The 26,418-nt window shown below is 34.2% G+C and overlaps 1 protein-coding gene across 1 annotated transcript in view; it reads right to left on the minus strand.

Annotated features, from left to right (window-relative positions):
• Window positions 1–26,418, minus strand: part of LOC149771207 (uncharacterized) — an 80,036-nt gene that overhangs the window by 25,336 nt on the left and 28,282 nt on the right. The window contains exons 7-13 of the mRNA XM_089948732.1: window positions 26,271–26,404; window positions 23,783–23,851; window positions 22,072–22,485; window positions 16,366–16,528; window positions 14,552–14,603; window positions 12,807–12,817; window positions 7,190–7,269 (exon numbers count right to left, since the gene is read on the minus strand). Coding sequence (XP_089804858.1) covers window positions 7,190–7,269; window positions 12,807–12,817; window positions 14,552–14,603; window positions 16,366–16,528; window positions 22,072–22,485; window positions 23,783–23,851; window positions 26,271–26,404 — 923 coding nt within the window. The remainder of the gene's footprint in view (window positions 1–7,189; window positions 7,270–12,806; window positions 12,818–14,551; window positions 14,604–16,365; window positions 16,529–22,071; window positions 22,486–23,782; window positions 23,852–26,270; window positions 26,405–26,418) is intronic.

Genomic DNA, 26,418 nt, shown 5'->3' on the forward strand with positions numbered 1-26,418 from the left:
ATAAATGTTATAGTAAATATTTTAATGTATATACCGCAAAGTTCAGAAAAGCGTGTAGATTTGACCTATGAATAAAGTACAATGTTGCTGGTGGTGTGAGAACCAACAGCTGTGTTTATCAACGCTTTTAATACTAGCAGTGTGGCGGAATATTCAAAACGCAGGGATACACCTGCAAGAAAGCAGGCTAGCACGGTACTTAGATAACAACAATCGATTAGAGATTATATTGGCTAAACTATACTCAAGCAGTTAATTCGAGAGGCGATAAAAGAGTCCAAACAAATCACACGTATCGTCAAAGATTTATGCATAGTTATTCCAAAGTAAACATTCAATATGAATACGATGTACACCGCGAGATATTCAAGATGCGTGTCATGTCTGACAAGAAAACAGATATTTCGTTCCAGAAGTCCTTAAGGTCAAACAAAAAGAACAATAATATAAAAAGAGAACAGGTTAAAGATATATGTTAGTATTATCAGAGTAAATGACTTTTTTTTGGTCCTCCTATTGCCCCTTCCAAACTAAAACAAACGAATGAAAACAAGCACACGGAGGATAGGGCGTTACACGGAAGCAGTAATATAAATAGAAGAAGCACTCACACCCGACAACGAAACAAAGACAGAAACAAACAAACAAATTAAGAATAGTTTGGGCTCTCGTGCTGTCTTATGAAACTTAGTTATTTTATTCCAACAGATGTTCCAAGGAAATAAGTTCTCCCTTTGTCTTTAATCTTGCTGCTTTTGGTACGAATAAGTACGTACACTCACATAGGCACACATCTGAAAAATGGAGGGCTTGAAATGTTAACTGATCTCTTTTCTATGATGTTTGGGTGGCCTGTAACAGTGCCTAGTTGTATGAATAAATAAACTTTGGATTTGACATCATCGCCTATAAATGTCCCATTCCCTTTCAACAACCGAACCCTGCTGTTAATGCTGCTTTGGTTGTGTTAACCGTTGATAATGACATCTTGGTAAGGGGTATATTGTTTGTAGCCATAGAAGGTTACAACTCTTCGATCATGGTCTTTTCTATTGGGTTGAGCTAACGAAGTGTGATAAATCGCCTTTGTTGTCGGTTCTTCTATTTCTTTATCCAATTATCTACCAAAGCTAATGATGCAGATGTAGGTGAAGGTATTACTTCCGTTTAAGCTATATATTCTTACGGAGACGGTAGGGAATCAACCAAAGTTAATTTGAAGTCATCTCTTCTGAAACAAGAATTTGAAAGCATTAGTGGTCATTTTCATATTTTTGCCGCTGCTAGTATATGTTGTATCCACAATATATTCTCTCAGATTTTCAGGCCGTAAGTTTTGTACTTTAACATATCCGCATTTGTGAACCATAGTAACGATCGTGCGCATATCTATTGAGAACGACATCACGCGTCCCCTTTGTTCTGGATGGATAGCAAAAGCAGTTGCTGGATATCGGTTTGTGTGCTGTGTTGTGTGCTTGCATAGCAATAAAAAATATGTTGCTCTGTATTCGGGATGTTATAATTACAAATATATTCATGAACAGTAGGGGTTTGTACTTTGATAGTGATCTCAATGCAATTGCTGGATATCATTGTTGTGTTCGGATTATATCCAAAACGCGGTTTCAGGATATTACGAGTGTGTGTATTATGTCAATGCATTCACTTTTCTCCGCGTAATACCAACCCTATAATAACAAATTTCGTCTTTGTGCCCCAAATATAAACCAATGTGCTAATGCTAATTTTATTCTACCCTTGAATCACACGAAACAACAAATATGAGAGAAAAGTGAGAGTCTGATCATTCACCGCAGGTGGTAATGGATAAGTTAGATGTACATGTTTATTACAGTGACTATATCATGATGAACTATTCAGAACATTACGCACATGAAGACATAATTATGGTTGTTGCATATTAAATCTTAATAAAAACATTGAAAATGGTTAACATTATTTTCTTTTCCAGGGTCACAAAACATAACAATGATACACAAAAAGCTGAATTATCTTCCAAAGTTAAGATATGAACTATTTTAGAATGTACAATTCCCATTTTAACTGTATTTACATAACTGTCTAATGCGTTTTATTAGTTCATTTTCAAAGATAATGATTTTCTGTCACGCATTTGCTTATCTGATTTATTCTCTGTTGAAAATTTATTTGACTGCCGTTAGTGTGTAATTTCACCTATTGCATTTTTCTTTTGACAAGACTGTGCGTCAATTAGAAATCTTGGAACGTGTACATGAATTGTAACGTATTATGTATACCGTATGTAAACGTGAACGAAACTCATAAGAATAGAAATAAAACCAGTACGAGTCACCAGTAATTGGAAAGTCTTCATATGTAGACACGTTCAAATAAATGATACTGAACACAAACAATACTGTTTACATAAGAGAGAGAGAGAGAGAGAGATGCCAAAACTAGCGACTTTTTTCATTTCAATCCAGGTGTGCGGCACATTGTAATTTTATAACATGTTTCACATAAATAACCGAAAATATTAAGGTTTTATATTATAAGTTAATCCCATTTAGTGCTATTGCATAAGCGTCTTATGCGTATTTGAATATGTACGAATCTTTATGGTACCCGTAGGAATATTCGGTGGGAAATGTCGGAATGAATGTTAAATGCCCGAAATATAGGTGAAAGATAATAAATGAAAATAAGTTTTGTGTTGTGCGCATGTATGTATGTATGTATGTATGTATGTATGTATGTATGTATGTATGTATGTATGTATGTATGTACGTACGCATGCATGCATGCATGCATGCATGCATGTATGTATGTATGTATGTATGTATGTATGTATGTATGTATGTATGTATGTATGTATGTATGTATGTATGAATGTATGTATGTATGTATGTATGTCTGTCTGTCTGTCTGTCTGTCTGCATGCATGCATGCATGCATGTATGTATGTATGTATGTATGTATGTATGTATGTATGTATGGTGGCCAAGTGGGTAGATCGTCCGTCTCGAATGCGGGAGATCATTTGTTCGATCACCCGGCCGAGTCATACCAAAGACGCATAAAAATTGGTACTACCAGCTGTATGTATGTATGTATGGATGGATGTATGCATGTATGTAGGTACGTACGTATCCATAGAACTGACCACATTCAACATCAAGATAGCAGCCCTGAGTGAAATAAACCTAACCGAGGAAGGACAAGTCAGCAAAGGGGAGCCAGCTACACCATAATCTGCACCAACCATGTCCAATCCAAATGAGGTCAAGGACAAGCTAGCGCTCTCGTGGCCTAGTGGTTAGAGCCCTGGCTGAGTCTTAGCAACGATTTATAAAAATGGTACTCGGTTGGCGTTCATAAGAGAATAGAGATACGACTGGTTAGCCTGGTGTGAAGATATGAGACTGAGCGTGACATTGTATATATGTCTGCGGCATGATGACCGAGTGCTAGACACCATTATAAACTGCTAGATTGCAGACATTTTAGCGATATGATTGAACTGGAAGTGTTAAAGCTACGTTAAAAATCGAAACACTCAAAGACAAGTTTTACTTCTTTAAAGACCTAGAGCCTGTTATTGCAGAATTATAAAAGGCTGAGAACTTCACAATCGTTGGTGGATTCCCTGCTTTAAATGGCACTGAACATCAGACGTGAAAAGTTAGTATTGCCAAACAGTGGACTACTCCCACTGAACACGACCTAATAATCACCAAATGTCTTCCATCTGTCAAACCGCAAGAGAGCCATTTTGTATGTACCCATCCTCAAAGTACTGGCATCTTACTCACCCCATCAGGACAAGTTACAAGCAGGATATCCGAGTGACGAAGGCCGCTAGAGGATCATAATTATAGAATGACCAATGGCTCATATCCTTTAAGTTAATATCGATCATCAGCCGAGCAGAAGATTATAATTAGTAGTGTCTTACTGAGAGTTTTGCCTTTTTTCTATTCAGAGTCTAGCCGGAAGCGGCAGTATATATCCCCCATGATTTAACAAGCAAACAAAATATATAAACGCGCAACCCGTAGATCAGTAATTATCGACAAAAGTAGTCATAATATATACACGTTCCTTTGGCCTTATACAGCTATTACATACCCAGCAGTGTTATACTTGCCGAAGCTATTAGCTCTACGATCACATCATCCACAACTAAGACTGGCTGTGCTGTAAGTCACCAATAGTACTATTTGCTATTTATTTTCTAAGTTGTCGGTGATTTTCCATTTCTGACAAAACTATTTGGAATTCAGCTATGCTAAATATGTTGTTCTCAACTGCCAAATAACAGAGTTTGCTAATCGTGCCGAGACTGATTTGTGTAATTGCAAGCACCTCTGAAAAGATACGTATTCATGAATATATTTGTATCGAAATTTTCTAGCACCAACAGAGACATCATTTGCCATCAATGTAACCCCGACAACAATTCATATTGATGTATCAATGATGGTTATCTTTGGTAAGTTATTGCGATTAGGTGTATCAAATTCATCCACAGGAGAGATCCATTTTTGGTTAACATTCCACTAAATCTACCCAACGTAGTTACTAAACGTGATGATGCGGATCGATTTATTCTTGTAAGTATTGTCATTTTGCAATATTAGCTGTACCAACATAGCTTTTAATAAACGCAACCAACACGCCAGAGGCTCTAATTCCACCATTTTTAGTGAATGCAACCATTTCTATCGTGACATCGCCTTTGACCCTAACAATGCTAGCTTGTATGATAACTTTAGGCGTTTTAATTTTACCACTTTTATCTTCGAAAAATCACAAGCTCACCCAGATGAACGCCTAGAACAACACTAGTAAACTCAGCCAATACTGCCTTGGTGGCAAATCTGGTCAAATCAACATCTAAACCGTATACTCGAGCTCGGTAATATCCGTATTTGTTAATATAAATTTTGTATAATATGAAACATACTTGAATGTGAAATTAGTAAGTTCTTGCTGGGTTGGTAAACGCTTGAGTGTGCGCAACACTTCAACAATAAGATTATTACATATGTGTCCATCCAGCTGTGTTTGTACTGGTATCGTAAAATATACAGTGTTTATAGTCAGTACCTGGATAGATAGTTAACAGCATCAGCGTATTACACGAATCATATTAGAAGCCGTGTTTAACTGTCACCATTCATGCAACCCAAAGATTCAATTGTTCACGGCACCATCGATCCGAATTTATTTCACATAAAGATGTCACGAAAATGTTTGATTGATTTTGAGACATAGTGTAAAATAAAGAATGGCAAATGAAAGCGTGATCATCTTTGAACGAGTAAACGGTTTGCAAGTTGAAGCACCACGAACACATGTTTTGGTACAATAAGACCTTCTCGGGTTCTTATTTGCCAATTAAATTGTCCTGCATTACCAGTTAGTGGATGCGCGTCTGTGGTATGAGGGAGACGATAGAGCTGAAGCGGTTCCAGATTGCATAACATATAACAAATGTGATTCTGTTGAAAGTAAAGGGTATAATACAGTCATCCATAACGATAATATTTTAAATACAAGTCTAAAATCTGCAGCAGCTGCACCCCGCCATATTGCTTCATTCAAGTTGTATGTTCGGGTTAATGTAACTGCTTTTGGCTCCGTAATTAACTTTTCGAATATCTCTACAAAACCCATATGAGTGACTGTGAGGAATTGCACATGAAAGCCTTAATGAATCTTCACGAATATGCCATTCACGCAGAGCAATTTCACCATTAAAAGTGTGACTATGACCAAGGACTACAGCTTGTACATCTGCGTCATTAGTAGGGTTTGTGTGTGTTCTGTGTCGCAAAGCTGAGTACGGTTAAGAATCCATATTATTAGTAGTGTCTTTGATAAACATCATAGTTGCACCAGCAGGTATCGCGTTATCATCGCAGTATCTGGCAAGACAAAATTTATCAATAATTGATTTCATTTTCATCCATGGAATAAGATGCACTGTTGAACAACGCCATCATTTCTTTTTTTAACTAAAACGCTGGTGTTATTGGCAAGAAATTCGATAGTATTAGCCGGAACCAGTTTTCCCTTCACTCCCGTTAGCGCCTCATTTCGATACATGTCCAGCTCATGCATATATATTCTTCTTCGATTGGGTATGGGTACAACGGAAATTATTTTATACATCGATCAGTTACACAGGCGCACCCATGTCTAATGGAGGTACAGATATATATTTGAACTGGGTCACTTTGTATACATCATTATTTTGTCTAATACCTTTGCCTGAAGGATTTTGTAGATTTACCACTGACTATCACAATCGTAGTCCACTTCCCGTTAATACATTTCAATCAGTGAATGTGATAATCGTTGCAGAGCAGTTTCATTAAAGATTTTCCAAATGAAGCCGGATTTGTTTATTTTCATGGTAGTGTGGAACTGTTGGTTCAAATGTTGGTGGTAGGCGACGTGAAATCAACAAGAATCTTTGGTGCGCCTATGAACAATTTACGAATATCGTCACCGAAGCCTGTTCGTATTAAATCGGGTTAACGGGTTTTCGCGCGTTAACAGCGACAAAAGTTAAATTAAACTGCGTCGTTGATGTAATCTTCACAATTTCTGGAGTGATATGATATCTCATAAGGAAAAGCTGTTTATCGTGTGGAATGTCATGAGTAACAACATAAAACGGATGTTTTGGCGACTGTATAATATCAACCGCGTACGCTGGAGATTCGATTGCGATGACAGAACTAATGTGGGTTCATTTGCACGTATAGAGATGTTATAGTCTTTGGTGATCACGAATTTCTTTCTTCGTCGATTATCTACATTGATTTTTTCCATGTCGTACACGCCCGAGGGAACTTATAGTGTATTCCAGGTGGCACCTGTATCACACAAGTGTCTGTTGTTAATCTGCAAGGTCAATAGGGTCACACAATCCACCAATGACTTTTCAGTTTTATTATTTTTATTTTTCTTGTTGTTTTTCTTGTCTTATTATTTGCTCATGCCTTGCTTAATCTTGCTTAATCTACTTCAGTCAATTTCATCGTGTCTTTGTTTGGTTTCATAGAGTTTTCATGTATTTCACGCCCAAGGGAATGTCAAAAATGTTTTAGAATGCACCAGTGTCTGCTTGAATTGCAAATGATTTATTCGCAAGCAGACCACCAAAACAGTTGGGATTGGATATAACACCTACTGCAATACAATCGCAGAGATGCTAGCGCAATTTCAAGTGTGCATAATCCCTCGGCCGCAACTGCTGCAGTAATTGTCACACTGAAATTAGATTTCGTTAATAACATTGTAGTCATTACAGTAACTTCTTTTGTTGCATTTACAACAATCTGTTGCATGGATGCATACATTTCGCGTAGCACACGCACCGCCTCAATCGTTTCAGAATTATTCATCCGTGTCGTAGTAATATACATCACTGATATTTTCAACAAGATCATGCATCTGAGCGATATATTGGTCATTCTATTAGTTCAATTGGGACCAGTCGCTGACAAATTATTGCGATTTTATTAATGGCAATCTGATGCGTTGCTTCCCGCACGAATTTATTTGACAAGTTTTATGTTTTTGTCTTAATATTTCCTCAGACCTTGTAAAATCATCATCATTCCATTTGTTATCTTCGTGTGGTTTCCCAGCAGGTGTCTTTTGATTGGTTCCATAACAGGGAAGCTACTTGTTCAGGCTTTTGAACATATACTTCTGATACGGTTTTTACCCACACGAATTTATCCCATCCGACAATTATGTGTTTTGTCTTAATATTTCATCAGACGTTGTAAGATCCTCATCAGTCCATCTTTTGTCTTTGTGTGGTGTCCTGGCAGGCGTCTCTTGGAGAGGTCCCATAACAGGGGAAGCAACTTGTTTAGGCTTTTGAACATTTACTTCTGATGTAGTGTTTACCCGCATTGAATTTATCACATCCGACAAGTTTTATTTATTTTAAATCTTAATATTTCATCAGACCTTGTAAAATCCTCATCAGTCCATCTTTTGTCTTTGTGTGGTTTCCTAGCAGGCGTTTCTTTTGAGCGGTCCCATAACAGGGGAAGCTACTTGTTCAGGCTTGTGAACAAATACTTCTTTGAGATCCGCTATACAATTTTAGAGAACATCATCTATATATGGTTTAACCTTTTCTGCTTCCATTATTCGATAGAGGTGGGAATGATTTTAAAACTCATACTACATAGGATCTTTACTGCTTAATATGCTGTGTCCTTGCATACCGATTTAGGGCAATGTTGTTACATTTTTGAACGATGCCTATTTGTTAGTAGCTCATTCTTCAACACGTACATGCTTTTCATTAGGTTCTAATGTCTTGTTTTCTAGTTTCAGCTAATTTCCTTGCTAATTACGCTACTGTAGCTACACCTTTATTGACGTCCATTTTGTGTGGTGCGCTTAGGCGGTACCCTTGACTACACATGATTGTACATTTATATTAAAGCAAATTTATGGACACTGCCCTCATAAACTGCAGTATAGATATTGATTTTAATATAAATCTCAGATATATATTTTGTCCCAATAGGTTGGATTATGTCCTAAGGGCTTCACAACCTCAATTTGCGTGCGTGTTTAGGTGTGTTTGTGAGTGGACGTCTGTCTAAACTTAGATATTCTCACTGAGTTATCCGTTACCTTTGTGCCCAACGATCTACATCTTAAAACGATCCGTGCGAGTCAGATTACTTTGTACTGGTTATCGGGCGTGGGTGCATGAAAGCATATGTGGTTGTTGGTCAATTACACTGGTTATTTATATACCTTATTAACCTCTCAGTTGAATATTGGTTCTACCAGTCGTTAAGTAAACATATGCACCATTTCATTTTCTGGTCAACAAGGCTAAACATAAATGTCCACATAAACATACAACAATGAACTGCATACTACTGACGCTAGTGCTGAAAATAGATGGTTCATGCAATTACTGTATATATAAAGTCAATCTTAGTATCAGTATCACCGGAAGACAATATGTTATTAATATCAAAAAAAGAATACAGTGCGTCTGTAATATTTCTTCGTTGGAATGGAAGGTGTATGTAGTTCCAACCAATCATTGAAACTCCATCACTTTTTTGACAGGGTTTACTTCTTCTGGTGCACCTGTTACAATGATGTGATTACTTGACGACGAGTGGAAAAAAGTCAATATATTTGAAAGCGCGATAATGTGAAATATGTCGACAAATGACCTCTTCGAAGGAAATATAGCGATCATTATCAAGCAGATTACATCCATGTTGAAGATTCTAGTTATATTTAAGGCATGCCCAGGAGCTACCAATCGAGATTTTGAGAAACAAAACTACTGACCGATTGTTGTTTCATGCAGATGAATTGATAGATAGATAGATAGATAGATAGATAGATAGATAGATAGATAGATAGACAGATAGATAGATATATAGATAGACAGATATATAGATATATAGATAGATAGATAGATGGACGGATGGATGGATGGATGGATGGATAGATAGATAGATAGATAGATAGATAGATAGATAGATAGATAGATAGACGTTATAAGCAATACAAAAAAATTGCCAGATGATACCATATAGTACAAAAGCTGCAAGTATTAATATAAGGATAATGTAAAATCATCATAATAGTATACTTTGGAACTTACCATTCACTATTTTACATGGTTATCAGCTTGCGACTCAGTTTTGCCCTACTTTAATACAAATTTAAATAATGACTGAATTTGTGTTAATACTGTTAAGATATAAATCATCGTATTGTTTTATAGAACTGTTACGTAATTGGAGAAACAATAACGTCAATTTGATTTATATTCCCTAAGCAAATAAATTGTAGAGCTAAGGTCAAATAAGCCAGTGTCAATTCTGATCCACGTTTGTGATAATAAAACAAAGATTAATCTTTATTTCCCAAAGTTCCTATATAATTTACCTTCAGCAGATGGTTTCCATGCATTAAGCTGTAGAAAGGCATGCCTCTGCTTAGGGATATGTGAGAGGTGAATTATGAACGTGTGTTTTTTTTCTCGTAATGTTTAATAAAATTAATTTTGAAAAATGATATATATATGAAGTCATTAAATTTGTACATAAAGCAGAATATGAATATTATTATGCCATAAACAACTTAACTTTGAAAGAAGGGATGGTGGTCCCCATTCACATATCCCTCTCACCCCCTTTGGATATGGATACATCTCTTGGAATGATACTAACTTTGACAGATTTTCACTAGCGGTGAGAATGGCGTATACAAATATGATGGGAACCGATGTAGTAAACACAGTCAGCAAGTACTTTATTGAAATCACGGCATGATGATTATAAAACCTTGAGAGAGCCCTTACAAATATGAGTACTGTAAACATCACATGTTCGCGCCAAAACTAAAGTTGGTAGCTAGAAAACGAACGTGTTACTGTCTTGGAAAAATGGTCATAGGTTTTACAAAAACGTGCATCATGTCAGATTGATTTATTTTGGAAGTTTCATATATATTATTTGTCAATTATGACAAACGATTTTTTTGCAAATACAGTGAATGATATATTTATGCTCCCGAAGCTTCACGCAACATCTATCAAGCGGTAGATATACTATATTCCAAGATTAAACATACAGATAGTATATTCAGATCATGCAACATCTCCAAAGATATACTTGATACAGATTTTGAGACATGTTTGAGCTTTGTATGAGTGCTGAAATGTCTTTAAACATGACGAAACTCCTACTGATTGCGATACAGGATACATTTATTTAGAAGAAACAAGAAATTGTAAATGTTTTTATTTTTGAGCCACAATTGTTCATTCTCAAATGTAATGATGTTTTAATTACTATTTGAGCTTTGATACATTCAGAGGTACGATCACTGAAAAGGAAAGGTATGCCACACAAACTTAACATCATAGCCTCTAGACCTTGTAATATGATGTTCAGAGAAACTGTAACATTTTTATAGGTCTGAAAGTATGGTCTCACTATGTCCCTGACACTTGCTGAAGCAGAGAGAGCCCGGCTGAATGAATCAAGCCACAGACCACACAGAATGTACCGAAACATGCACATATACTCCTTTATTTTGACTTGTGTGGTTCCAAGTTTTGCTCACGTTAGCATGTATGCTTTTCATGAAACATGTATCATGTGGTGTATGAAACAAGGTTTTTCCGCTTTAACTTTGTTTAGTTCAAGAGCAACACGCAACACAGTGCATGCAAACTAGTTTAAATGTTACACTATCAGCAGTGACAAGAGCATAATATGTTATAAACATTTATTACATGATTTGAATATTGTTAAGCTTATAAAAAATAGAGACTAAACAGGAGAAATGTATTTTACAAATTGTATTATTGACAAAACAACACAGCTACGAGAAATGAATACAAAATATCATCTTCCTAGGGTTTATTTTAGATAAACACTGTTTTGCCTGGTTGTGTAGACAAATAATGCATCATCGACAAGCTCTGAGATAATAAGCCTCAAAGTTTTCCATCCTGTGTAGATGAAGACAGGTGGTATGGCCCTTATTTTTTAAAGAAAATACATGTCTTCCAAAAGAAGTGGCAGGAATTGAATCAAAGTTTTTAAAATAGTTAAAATAATTAAATAAACTCCTGTTTCCAAATCATTCCTTTCCTAAAGATATAAAAAACAATGCATTGTATCAAAACGTGCAAAAAAGCATTATCAATGGAAAATGGACAAAACAGAATAAATATAACGCTGCATTCATGAATTTTTAAGGCTGCCTTTCCAAATAATGGATAATAATTTAAATGATAAAAAATTAAACATTTTTTGAAGAACACTTTGCAACTAATTACATATATACCTACTTATATACAAAGCATTTTGTTGGATACTTCTTCATATATAAACATATATAACTATAACGACAGGTACACACACTAACTAATGCGATTTTAATATGTCTACTCATCTCTCTTTTGATAACATCATATTTCACCGAATAATTATATGTACAATTAATTCTACAATTCAGAGTCCCATCTCGACATATTTATTTGAATTTCACGCCTTGCTTATACAACATATGGGCGACTACACTGAACTTATTGATGAAATAGATCTTTTGCTTTGTATAAATTAACGTTCCTAAGAATTTGATACACAAGTCATACAATACCGTTTAAATCATCCGTATCTATATGTTTCTAAATGTTGATAAAGTTATTGATTAATATTCTCCATTTTCTGACAAGAGTATACAACCACTCATAGTTAATTGTGCTGTGTATTTCTGAAACGTTCCTCATTGAACAGGATTTCCTGTTACATTCTGCTATGGAGGTTTGCCCGACATTGAAGTATAAGTAACCTTTTTCAAATAACGATATTTCCCAAGAGAGAGAGAGAGAGAGAGAGAGAGAGAGAGAGAGAGAGAGAGAGAGAGGAGGGAGATATATAATCGGTTAAACTTTGAACATAGAAGCTAGTATTTGGCAGCAATGTATTAATCTACCTCCATTTCTTGTACTTTGAACATCGTTTAGAGGACATAGCATTCTTTAAAGTGTCAACATCGCAATAAAACGGTAACATTGTCAATATATTCTTAATATCCTCTACATCTTTTGTATCAATATAAAAGGTACTATTTGCGAGTGGCGAGTGTGTATGTGTGTGTGTGTTATATTGAATGTGTCCTCATGGCATTGAAGTGTTATTGTTTGTTTCGTTTTGAAGTCCTAGTGCATGTTATTAATACCCCATAAGTAATTCCAGCAGGATAATCAGTGGTGTTCGCAAACTTCATACTGCTCTTCATCCTGTAAGTATAATCAGTTATATTAGTTAAAGTCTGCAAATATTTTTATATCTAGATAAACGACTTTCTTGTGTCCCCGTCTGAAAACATATTTCACCTTTGAACTTTTATTTATCCTTTTTACAGTTAAATTACCAAGATAACTTAAAACAATATTTAGATTCTTAGTACTCCGTTCATTTTAGCTCATTTTATGCTATGTAATGTAATGTTGGGCAAAGATCGATTCATAGTGATGAGTACGAAAAATTGCATTCCTGCCGCGTGATGTAGAACAAACAATATAGTTTATTACTAAAACAAATATGGTTTTCAGGAGATTGCATCGACACCTGAAAAACAAAAACTTTCCATCCTACAAGACATGTTTGATTTGGACTGTGTAACAGAGGTCGTAGATGTATAAACCATAAATATATGATGTGTATATTTTGGATTCTGTTTTCGAAACCGAAATTAAAACACCCAGGAAATGCCAACATTTGGAGTGTGTAACTAGAATAACGTCTTGTACTGCTAAACAAATCGTAGGTGGGAATCGAACTCATTCGTATGATCCCGACCAGCAGCGCTTGCGCCAAATCAGATTCGATATCAATAACAGTTTCATTTAAACAGGGTCAAGGAGAGGTGGTTCAGAGAAATACATAAAAAAATAGAAAGACAATCAAGTAACACTAGCTCGAAATCAGATGTAATATTTACATCCATTTGTAGCAAAGGCAACAACGAGTTTAGTAAACATTGTTAGTAGGGAAGGTTTGTTTTGCTGCTGACGAACTATATTTCATCTCGTGACCCAGGCTTGGATCCACTCAAACTTAAAAACGATTTTCTTTCTAATAAATAAATTATCAAACAAACATAAGAAACCATTTGAGCTGAGTAACTTCATAGCTTAATTTAACATATAAAAGTGAAACATGTAGCTTTTGTATGCAGGTTTGTCTCAGGCTTCTTTAGGTTGACAGAAAATCGAGTAGGTTGTGTTTGAGCAACGAGTTCGTTAGAAAACTGAGGAAAATGGGACAGCTTCATGCGAAAAAGATTATAATAGTTTATTTTTATAATACATTTGTTAAATACCTGCTTTATTCAATACATATATATCTATATATCTATATCTATATCTATATCTATCTATCTATCTATCTATCTATCTATATATATATATATATATATATATATATATATATATATATATATATATATATATATATATATATATAATACAGATCTGAGCAAAATGCAAAATAATGGATTGTTGTCATTCGTCTCTTCATTAAATTATAGAAAAGAAAGGTCTTTAAATAAGAGTATGTATTATCGAACATATTTAAAAATAAAACATACCATATATTGAAGTAAAAATACTACCCATTCATGTAACTTTCGCGCAAAACTGAAAATCATCTCAAATGAAATTGCAAAATAAACAGCTTTAAACAGTATCCCAGCTATTAAAACCTACTTTACCTAAAGCTTAAGGTCAACAATAGTTAATAAGCTAACGTTAGTTCATGGGTTGTTATCATTTTAGGTTTGCTTTCTTGACTTTTGTGTTACACGTAATTCTCAAGAAATTTATACATGTAATAATCAACATCTGAGACATATTCTTCCCACCTCTCGGTATTCTGTTAGTTATTTTAGGTGTTTGTGCCATATATAATTTAAAACGGTTGTGTCTTCGTTGGGCACTATTGTCCGTTGAATATGCTGTTTCGTTTCTTACCGGATTTTCAGTGACATATATATTCCTTCTCCTCACAGTTGAGTTTGATTTTCTGTAAATATAAGTTGAAGTGTTTCTCAGATATGCAGAACTTGATATCTTCATAGATAGATTATGTTAATGAAGGACATTAACTAAGTAATACGAAATCTAATTTGACCTTTTCCAATACTGTTAAAATGTGATTATCTCCTAATAAAAACTGTCTTCATTATCCTCTAAAATTGTGCTGATTAGGCAAAATTTATATAATATAAAGACATAACGTATACTGTACTTTAGTTGTATTCGGGATCTTTATTTAAAGGAACACATATATCTGCATAAATGTTCAGTTTAGATTTGGTGTACCAAAATTAATATGAAACAGTTTTCGTTGACAATGTAAGGACTATTCATCTTGATTCAGTCGCATAGAAGTCAGTGAAACAGTTACTGCAAGATGAGGATATTTTAAGAAAGGCAGAGATGCATATTGCTTGAACTATTATGAATCAGCTAGGTTACTCATTAGAGTGTACTTGACTCATCTGAAGTATAAAGAGTAAAATAAAGTGTAGCAATATAAATCCTGAATTTAAAGACTTCAAAAATGATCATTCAGTTTATTTAATAACCTCAAGATACAATAAAACATAAATATATAATTACACTTCCTAAACATCTATATTCACAGTTTTCTATTTCTTCACACCCACATTTCCCCATTATCAGTATTCAGTTATATAGTACTACTGCTGATAATATGATATTATCATTACGTATTCGAATTTGACCATTAACTTTCCACTCGGTGCAATAAGATCTAATCATTTAGTTAAAGATACCGTAATTTAAATGCAGATAACTAGTATCTCCTTACTTATGAGATTACGAATATTGTATTGCTTTACAAAATATATGTATACTATATATTAAAAATGTAGAAAGTTAAAAATAAATTATTTATTTATTATTTTATTTGTCCTCGTTTATTTGACCATTAAAGGAGACGGATAAATATATCTGTACCTAACAAGTATCTAGGTAAGAAACATACATTAATTAAGACAATGATGATAATTGTTTAAAAGAAATCTCCTAAAAGTATTTATACGACTGTTGTATGAATATGACATACAAATCTACGCACGTTTCTGTCCGCTGGTAAGTCTTTAATCTAGTACATTTTGTGTAGTAAAATAAATAGCGTTCAATGAACAGTGCAAGCTACCGTTTTCCAATTAAAGCTTTGAAAGTGTCAGGTAAGGAAGACAGTTCTTGAAATTTAGTAATTTTCTATGGGACAATATTCTATGAGCTGGAAGTATACTTGGATACTGCTAAACACGAAACTTCAATTACATTACCCTTATATAATGATACTTGTGAGATAAATGACTTGATTTACGGTCCAGACATCATGGTCAACAAATGTAAAATGGTCTTCACAAAATAAAGCCTTTTGGGAATAAGGCTTAGCCTTTTCTTTTAATGCACTTCTTTACTTTGAACCAACACAGCTATTCTTGTGTGTTGATCCCCTTCACTCTCCAAGACAAGAAACGCAGAAGAAACAAGAACGAGGAAAACAGCAACGAAGATCTAATGACATCATAATATCCATTATATAATGTTGACATAGACACTCAAAGCATTTTAGCAATAATCGTCATACACTGGATTATTATATTACCTAAGATTTAATCTTAATATTCTGAAAATGTTGGATATTTTAAGACTGATGACTAAGCCATTTATGTTTTGGTAATGATGATGACTTTCATAATGTCTATATGCGCAGAATAATGACCAGAAGAATGCATGTATCTTACGATATCATGGTTGTTGGTGTTCCAGCTTTTAGGCAAGTGCGTGTCAGGACGACAATGCACACTATAATGTTCACAGCGGCAATCCCAATCATTAGAGATCCACCCATAATCACGAGACTTATCTGCGGCTGCCAGTTGCGGTCATCTTGTTCAGCCGGATACTCTGAATACAAAAACAGTTTGTGTAAATTTATATAGGCATTTAATGGATGGATGGATAGATGGATGGATGGACGGATGGATGGACGGATAGATGGATGGCTGGATGGCTGTATGGATGGATGGATTAATGGATGGGTAGATGGATGGAATGATTCACGGATAAATGGATGCATGCATCAACAACGTATGCAAGTATGAATGTATGTATTACATTTTGTCCATGAATTTAGATTGTAATGATCAAATTTAAATAATATATTACACAGCTTATGCTAGTTCATGGTTATATATTATAGTTTAAGAATGTTTACTTGGATTTTAGATCTACACCAAGACTTGATTTTGAACGTTACGGTAATTTTCCCTTGCGATGGTTGAATATTCCGATATGTGTCAGGTGTGATATATTGCGGCGTAGGTTAGATGAGGATATATTGCGACGATTAAGTAGGGATGTATTGCGCGCGCGAGGTAGTCGTCGGAATGTAAATAGGAAAGCTGAGGGACTATTTACCAAAATTATATATTGGAACTATTTCCTTCTTATGCTTGTTTGAAGTAGAACACAATTTTTGAATTTATATTAATTCATTTAACACATTCTTAATTAAATAATGTTAAGCAGCAATATTGTTGGCACATCGGTACATTCAATGCTATGATACGTCAGCTCACTCAGGAACTGGAACACATTTGAAACACTATTCTTTTGGATTCGTGAGAGAACATTTAGACATATCCGATACTAACTTCACAATGCTTTATCTGGCCCCATAAACAGTTGGATTGTGTATTTTCTGGTGACATGAAAATAGATATCTTCTCTGATACCGGATGAGGATTTAAGCCACAACATAGCCCAGTTATTGCATGTTAAGGTTATGCAGAGAACCAATTACTTGCAAAGGTATCCATCTCGGAAGGTATCGATATCGGAAGTTATTAATATCGGAAGGTATCCATATCGGAAGATATCCATATCGGAATGTATCCATATCGGAAGTTATCAAAATCGGAAGGGAATTATAAGTTTTTGATATCGCAAATATTATAAAACCCTCAAACATCTTCAGCTCTTGCGATTACATGCGGCAGCTTTCAGAATGTAAAATGATCTTTAAGTTCTATTTGGCAATATATCATCATAGCTTTAGAAACGAACGGAAAAATTATCAAGTTCTCTCTTCCTGTCGCTCAAGTCAAACTAGTTTCGTCACGAGTTCGTCTATGTTCGTTGAGCAGTACCATCAGTGTCATACCCCGATAATAGGCTAATTGTGAATAAAGTTCATAAATACAAATGCCAAAGGTTGTACAATAACGCAGCAAAATGTTTCCTTTTAAACTATTGGACATATCCTTTTCATTTGTATGTAGTTGACACTTTTCTTCGTCTGCTGAATCTCTTTCACTCTTTGCATCTAGTTGTTAAGGCTTTTACTATGGTTTCACTTTGGTCATTAGATGTGATTGAATATATTGAACTAGGACAGTAGAAAAGGCAAATTATTTCCACAAAACACAATATCTACAGCATATTGATGGCCGAATTTACAAATAATATCTTCTTTTCGGTAAAAGCTGCTTCGTCTTATTCGATATAAGCACACTACATTGGTGTCAAAATCCAAACAGCGGAGTCATATAATCTGATTTTCTCACTAAATAAAAGCATAGCAATGAAGTTATGTTGCGCCGTCTCAAGTATGATTAGACTTTAGCAAGTGCTAAGCTTCATGGACTTTCGTAGGATACTCGATAATATTAGAAATAGAAAGGTTTCTCCAAATGATCGAAGATATCTGCCATAACATTCTTAATCAGTATTCGATGTATTCACTTGATGTCCATTTTTGGAACTTTGGTGACACGTTCCTTTCTTCTATGCTCCCACATTCCATTTTATAATCAAGAATAAAATATTAATTACTTAAGCGTTAAATGTACTGTGATCCATTTTATAACACACTTCATCAAGGAAACAGATCAGAATATTCATCATGATTGGGCTTGATTATTTGTGAGACATTATCAATCATTTAACATGCTTTAGAAGATAAAGCTTTTTGAAACAACATGTTCCTAAGACTAAAACTATTTTAAAATAATGATCAAGACGGATACATAAATATTGTTTAATATCGTGTTTGTCTATGCATTTTGGGAAAGGGCATAAGAAGGAAATAGAGCCAAACTGAATCCTGAATTCCTGTCGTGCCGCATATTTTGAGGTTAGATCTATGGGATAACACTTATGATCATTTATATTGCAGACTTAATATTCTTGCTAGCAAGAAACATGGACATGCATAAACCACTCGATGGGACTTGATCTTAACCATCTAATTGCAAACAAGTGTATCATATGTTTACACATAGTATTTTCGGAGGGGGGGGGGTGCGTCATCATACTGGATCCGCTCTTGGTCACTGGATAAGTCTTATACCATTTAAATATGCATCGTTATTTTGGTCAAGATATTCCAATTAAACTGTGGACGGCGCATCTGCATCACACCACATATTTTTCTAGCCTATTGTAAAGCCAGGGTCTTAAAGTAAGTAACGGTAACATAAATAGGCGCATCAACAAGTTTAGTAACATTTAACTTAGAATTTATTTCCCAACAATACAATATAAATAATTTAAATGAAACCTACAGACTTGTAAACTAAATCACAAATAATAATAAGTGTTGTATCACTAGTCTAACAGTGTAGAGTCGTCCGAATGAATTCTGCTCTATAGCCTTCAATGCGTTGATGTACCAATGGTCTTGATGTAACACATTGATATAAACCAGAATGTCCTTTGATGAATTTACAAGCACAACATAGCGCTTTCGTCAAAATGGTTAATGAGTATTTTGTAATTCGAATGATTAAAATAAATAAATGATTCCGCTCAAATTATATCCGACCACAACATAAAATAATTAAAAAAGTGAATTTGAAACCAGAATCATTAACCTTGACTATTTCATCTCTATGATGAAAACAGACACAATAAAACATGTAGTACTTCGTCATCAAGTTCGCTTCCAGATTGTTCGAAGTTTGTCAACAAGGCTAAACCTTGGAATCAGATATCGGTAAACAACTAATGTATAAATTAGAAAAATCTCACAAATCAAGTATTCTATTCTACCTTAAAGAAAGTACAAAGAGAGAATATATATATATATATATATATATATATATATATATATATATATATATATATATATATATATATATATATATATATATATATATATATACATACATATATATATATATACATACATATATATATATGTGTGTGTGTGTGTGTTCATAAAAAAGACAATTCTTCAAAAGGCACAAGAAAAGAATCCAAAATAACAGCCTCATAATACGCTATCATAGACATTTACGCTAAATTCATTTATAATGATAATTAAAGCACCATGTGGCCACTACACATTGTAAATGGAGTGAATCATATGAAATAACTTTTCTAACCTATACGGGGAGTACCAACAACAAAGAACAATTTTAAAAGTGCATTATATCATTACATGTCGGAAAGTGCGATGATGACATTAAATATTTTCACTGTATATATGTGTACTTTATTAAAAATAAAATTAATGCTCAATTCCCTCTCGAAAGACCGCTCCGGTGGCCTAGTGGTTAGAGCGTCCGCCTCGGATACGGGAGGTCGTGGGTTCGATCCCCGGCCGAGTCATACCAAAGACTTACAAAATTGGTACTAACAGCTGCTTCGCTTGGCGCTCAGCATTAAGAGGTTAGTGTTAGGACTGGTCCGCCTGGTGTCAGGATAATGTTACTGGGTGGGACATCATGCTACATGTCTGCGGCAGTGCTAGACATCACTATAAACTGCCACATTGCAGACATGGTAGCGATATGACTGAAAAATTGTTAAAGCTACGTTAAAAATCAAAATCACACACACACACACACACTCCCTCTCGAAAACTAAACGAATATAGAAATAACGTGACAAATATTTGTGTTCATCCCCAATGCAAAATTAATTTAAAAAATACAAATTGAGTAAAAGTCAGTCATTTTAAAGAAATTCGAGGAAAGTTGTTGAACGGTGGTTAGACAAAGTAACATTCAGTGCATTGCCTGTCAAATAGGTTTAAGAGGAATGGCGAATGTCAATAGGTCACATGCTTCTAGACATAACCAACCAATACTTAATTCGACTGTACAGATAATAGTTCTATTCTTAGGTATTGCTGAATATGTCAATCAGAAGCCACAAGAACATAAAGTGCACGTTTACGAACAGAACATGAGACTCGTTATATTAATCTTTACGTCACTGTATGTAATAAAGACAGTCTTAAATCTGGTTCACCACGGCTTGCCAATAATTCAATAATCCATATTTTACGATCTATAATGGTGTCGTGCAGAAAGACATTACTTTTAAAAGCTATGTGCTCCTATTAACGCAATCACCATATTAGTCTGAAATAGATTTAGAGAGGAAATTCGGCTTGAAATGTATGTCACAGCTCTCAAATTGTTTACTTAGATCACCTAACGTTAGTCTATTGGTACAAGCCACTAATGCTGCATAGGATAACTGATCAGAGCATTTTAGTGTGGAGTTGTTTTAATCTGTCCGCAAAAAGTAAGGGTCATAATAATGTTGGAGAAGTAACATAACATATGGGATTCTAGAAGGTTCACGTGAGGAGAGTATTGTGGACTAAGCAGATAAACATACCCATTGGTCTATGATTAAAAGCTGAAGATGTTTAATTTAGGTGAATAATTTGGTCCTTCACTTTTCTCTTGTGTTTTCAATTTGGAATATCCATGTCTACCTACTGGCCCATGCTTGACTAGTTCAGTGGACTGCATATCAAGGAACAAATAAAAGTAAATAACACAGACAGCTGTACATGGGAGCAAGGTGAGGCATGGAAGGCATGGATTCACTAGCAACGTACATTACTTCATCATGGTTGAATGAGCCCTCCAATCCTTTCTATTAATTCAGCGGTAATAATCGTATAATCAGAAAGATGGTCGCTGATTAGCTGAACAGCATTCCTCGAACCATGAAATTAATTTACCTTTACATAATATTCAGTAGTATGCTTAAAGTAAAGTCTATTTAAAGTTTAGGTTGTAGCACAGGCAGGCACTTCCGTGAAGTAAATGACGAGTTTTCATTGATTGTGATATCGGGCAGCCGATTTTGTTCTCGGAAACGAATCAGGTCATATCAAAAGGATCCTTTTTCTAAGCCTACTATTTGACACATTAGGCGCAGCACATTGGTGTGTTTTGCAAGTCTTACCAAGAAATTATAATCATTTTGAAAATCATAAAAACTGTGGTATATAAGAATTCAAATAGTTGTCTGTTTCCAATAATGATACCGTCAACTCCAAGCACTTCACAAGTCTTAGCAGCGAATATATTGCTGCTATCACATGAACATGTATTGTTGGCAAAATATGAGTGAGCAGCAAATATATGCAAAGAAAGTTGAGTTAAGAAACTAATACAAGCAATAATTATAAGGTCTCTTACCATCGTAGCAGTCGGAATACGAGTCTGACCCAGCTTTATTAGAAGTCTTGTCTTTCCCACAATGTATACACACTGCCTGTCCACTAGAGTTCTGATAAGTCCCTAACTCACAGGCAAGGCATGACGTTTGACCCGACCAATATTGGTAAGTTCCGGCTGGGCACGGATTACAAGAAGATTGCCCTATTTGATTTTGGTATGTACCAGGGGGACACATGTCGCATGATGTTTGACCTAATCTGGCCTGATATGATCCACTGGGACAGGCAATACATACAGTCTGACTGGTCCTATTTTGGTATGTGCCAGCTGGACATTGATTACAATAATACCACTGGTGTTGTAAAGGTTGATAATATCCGACAGCACAAGGAAAGCACATTGATCCAGAGGCATATGAACCCGGCGGACATGCTGTCAATGTGAAGAATTATTGTCATTTGATTTTGAAAGAAATGTATGTTTATTATAAAATTATGTACTATCTTGAGCTAATATCAACAAAGCATAGCTTGTGTATCGTTATGTACAATTAAGTAAGTTATGTCTTCCAAATATTCCCTTTTAAAATCCCATGTTCTGATGTTCCGAATTTATTTGATGTTTACACTTCATGTACCCCTGACAGTCAAAATACCACCGTAATAATGTAACATGAATTGATTTCAAAACAGAGAAAAACAATCTTAGTATATCTTCATTGTTCGTATAATCAAAATCTGCTTTATGCAAGTGAAATTCTATTTGATACAAAAGAATACTTTTATAGAATGACTTAACTGCACAGTGGCGTGTAAAAGACATGAAATGACTATTTTGAAGTAACTGCCGTTCTTCAGTTTAACATGTTGTACTACATAAGCATAGCTTTTAAGGCTAAGTTACATACATTTTCTTCCATATTTACCCCCTCTGAACTGTTGCTCTGAGATTATGTTTTGGAAAATAATTTCCTACATTATAACGACATGATCAAAGTTATTATTTTGAATAGTGATTAATTGTATAATGAAAAACATAGATTGAAACTAATAATCCTGGCTTTAAATTGATATCTGATAAAATATAAAATGAGTTGCAAACATTTTGTGATGAGCACATGCTTAGATTAAAATATATGACAGAGGATACGACGGCGCAGGTCATAAGTTCAAATAATACATGTGAATTTTTAAATACAGAAAAAAGAATAATGATATAGACATACAAATAGTTCCTCGGATAAGACTACCCAATGCGTTTCTTACGAGCATCAACCCCCAAAGACCTCGACCAAACATAAATCCCATCTTTCAAATGATCTTTGAAAGTCCATGATATTTTCATTTGTGCATAATACACATACCCACTCATACTCTTTTCAGTTAATTCTTATCTAAATACATCGTTAAATATGATTAATACAATCAGTAATCTATATATATATATATATATATATATATATATATATATATATATATATATATATATGGGGGCTACTAAAGAGAGTTACAAATAGGCATCATTCACTAAGTTAGCTTTAATCCACATAATACAGCATATTCAGTTCGCTGGTATCAAATACATGTTAATCATGAAACATTTAACATATATATATATACTCTAAGGTGCTGATCAAAACTAATATAAAATGGTAAACGCAGATATGATACAACTGTTTATCTGTTTAGCCAACATATAAAACTTTACTTATAAACTAATAAATACTAACCTGTCACACACGTGTTACGAACAATGTCACAATAATTACCACTGCCACTGCATCCGAAAGCATAACAGCCTGGAATTGGTAAATTATAACATTGTTATTAATTGTAAAGTCAGAACAAGCCTCAATCATATCGAAAACATATTTCTAAGGCAATACATTGTACTGAACGTCTGTATTCAAATACAGTTAACTAGCCCTATATTTTGCATGTATATATATATATATATATATATATATATATATATATATATATATATATATATATATATACATATATATATACATATACATATATATATATACATATACATATATATATATATATATATATATATATATATATATATATATATATATATATATATATATATATATATATATATATATATATATATATATATATATATATATAATCATTCAAGTTGACAGTGACTGCAAATATTCTTAGAACGCAAACATGGAAGTGCATACATTATGTAATGTGTATACATCTCTTCATGAAGGACATTTATCATATGTTCAGAATTAAATTGCGGTCAAAATGATATTTCTTGTTAACAGTATGATCTATATGAAAAAGGTGTAAAATTGAAAGGTATATTATTGACCTACTTTCATGCTTTTCAGTTTGGTCACAAAAACGATTCATTGGATAAAGAATAACCTCTTTCAGTTACTATATGCAGGGAGGCACTAATTGTCAATTTGTATTTACATACTTGAACTTATTTCCTTTGAAATATGTCAGGCCATACATCAGTCATATTCCTACCCCATTTGCATTAGAAACATCATTTATCCGAGGTAAATATGCAACGGAAAAGCCAGCAGGCATATGAACAACGTAATGATGCAAATGCTTTACATATTTCAAAACGATATAGCATTTATATGCATTATTCAAATGTTTCTCGGATGTAGCAAACAAATGATCCATATATCACTAAAATTGAATTCAGCTAGAACTGTACAACTTATGTTGATTAACTAGGATACATCTTCTGTTGCCGGGTTTGTTTGAATGAATTTAACGAAACATAACCATCATCATAAGTTAGTTGTATGAATTGATTTTTTGTTTTCAAAAGATTTTATTGTCACAATAAAAAGGGGATTAGACGCAAGTTGAAATAACTTAAATTAGCCCTAATCCTACATGTTACAAGCATTGCAATAGTTTTAACATGACTACATAATAATGAAACACGATACTTTGTGAAAGAAAAAGAAAGGCACAATGACAGTAATCACGGTTTGAGTAAGAAATTGAAATCGTCCAGTAGAGGTTTTATATTTGCATACATGAGGTAAAACTTTTTATTTTTTCATTTGTATTTTCCTTTCGCCGAGGCAGTAAATCTAAACTAATAGCTCCATATGACATTGAAAGTAAATTTCTCATCAACTAAGCTAGCTGTCTAATGTCCTTCGGACATAACGTGAAAACGTGTATGGTGGTTTTGATCCAATCGCATCTCAGGAATAAAATGGATCAGCTTTTAATAAACTTACATTTTGTAGTAATCTACTATGGATAATATCCCGGTTCTCGATTAAGAAAACTTGTCATTTTGCTATATACGATTTTTGACATAGTTTAGTAAGCAATGTACGACATACTACACTGAGTATCCAGTTCAAGATTATACCACAAAGATACTGTTGAGGGTATAAAAGATGATATGGTCACATTTAGCCTGAAACTAAAAATGACTATATTGTTTAAACGTCGAAGGTTATAATTTGTTCATACCGGGGAAAAGAAACATTTAAAATAATAAGATTTAGTTACGACATTGCGTTTAATGCTTATTAGCTGATGGGGTTTGGACGGTTCTTGAACAATTCAATAACTTCCCATTGTTTGGGCTAGTCACATCAATAGGCAAATTAAAGATACATTGAGTAGTAAGATCCTTCGCGTGCAGGAATAATGTGAACCATAGTCTTAGTAGGAGATATATATATAAGGAGAGAACTGAGCAATCAGATTCAATCCTTTATAAGGGTAATTTTTTTTATTTATTGTGTTCCTGATGTAAGGCTGCAGACGTGTTCTATGTAGTACATATATATTATATGAGAGTAAAACATTTGTTTGGACAGCTCGTTTGAACAAAAATGTGCTTAATGTTTGACTATTTTATTATTTTGGAATTGTTTTTAAATTATTCAAGCGAGTTCTGGATAACGCCATCCTGCCAACGTCATTATTCATGGGGTGGACTAGTAGATATCCGGTATGGAAATGTATACGGAACATTTCATTCAACTTTATCAAGGATATTACTAGTTCACTTACTAATATTGTTAGTTCCTCAAAAATGTTCAATTATAACTTTAAGTTATTTAACAATTGTTGGTTTCGTTTATTTCTGTCACTTAGCATGTGACCAAAGAAACGTAACGAAACAAACAGTGGACAGCGGTCTAAAATATAACTAGGTATTTCGTATTGTGTGGAGTGAGCTATTATGATAAAACTCACCACATTGCAAATAAACTACAGTTGACTGTTTGCAGTCAACTGTGTTGTAGACACACTGATCAAGCGATTTCTCTACTCCGATACACTTCACATTATTTAGCAAATATATTTTGAAACCTTTGCTCCCATCGGCGCTGAAAAAAAAAAT

This window comes from Sinohyriopsis cumingii, unplaced genomic scaffold (assembly GCF_028554795.1).
Source record: "Sinohyriopsis cumingii isolate HCF-2022 unplaced genomic scaffold, ASM2855479v2 utg002039l, whole genome shotgun sequence".
NCBI lineage: Eukaryota > Metazoa > Mollusca > Bivalvia > Unionida > Unionidae > Sinohyriopsis > Sinohyriopsis cumingii.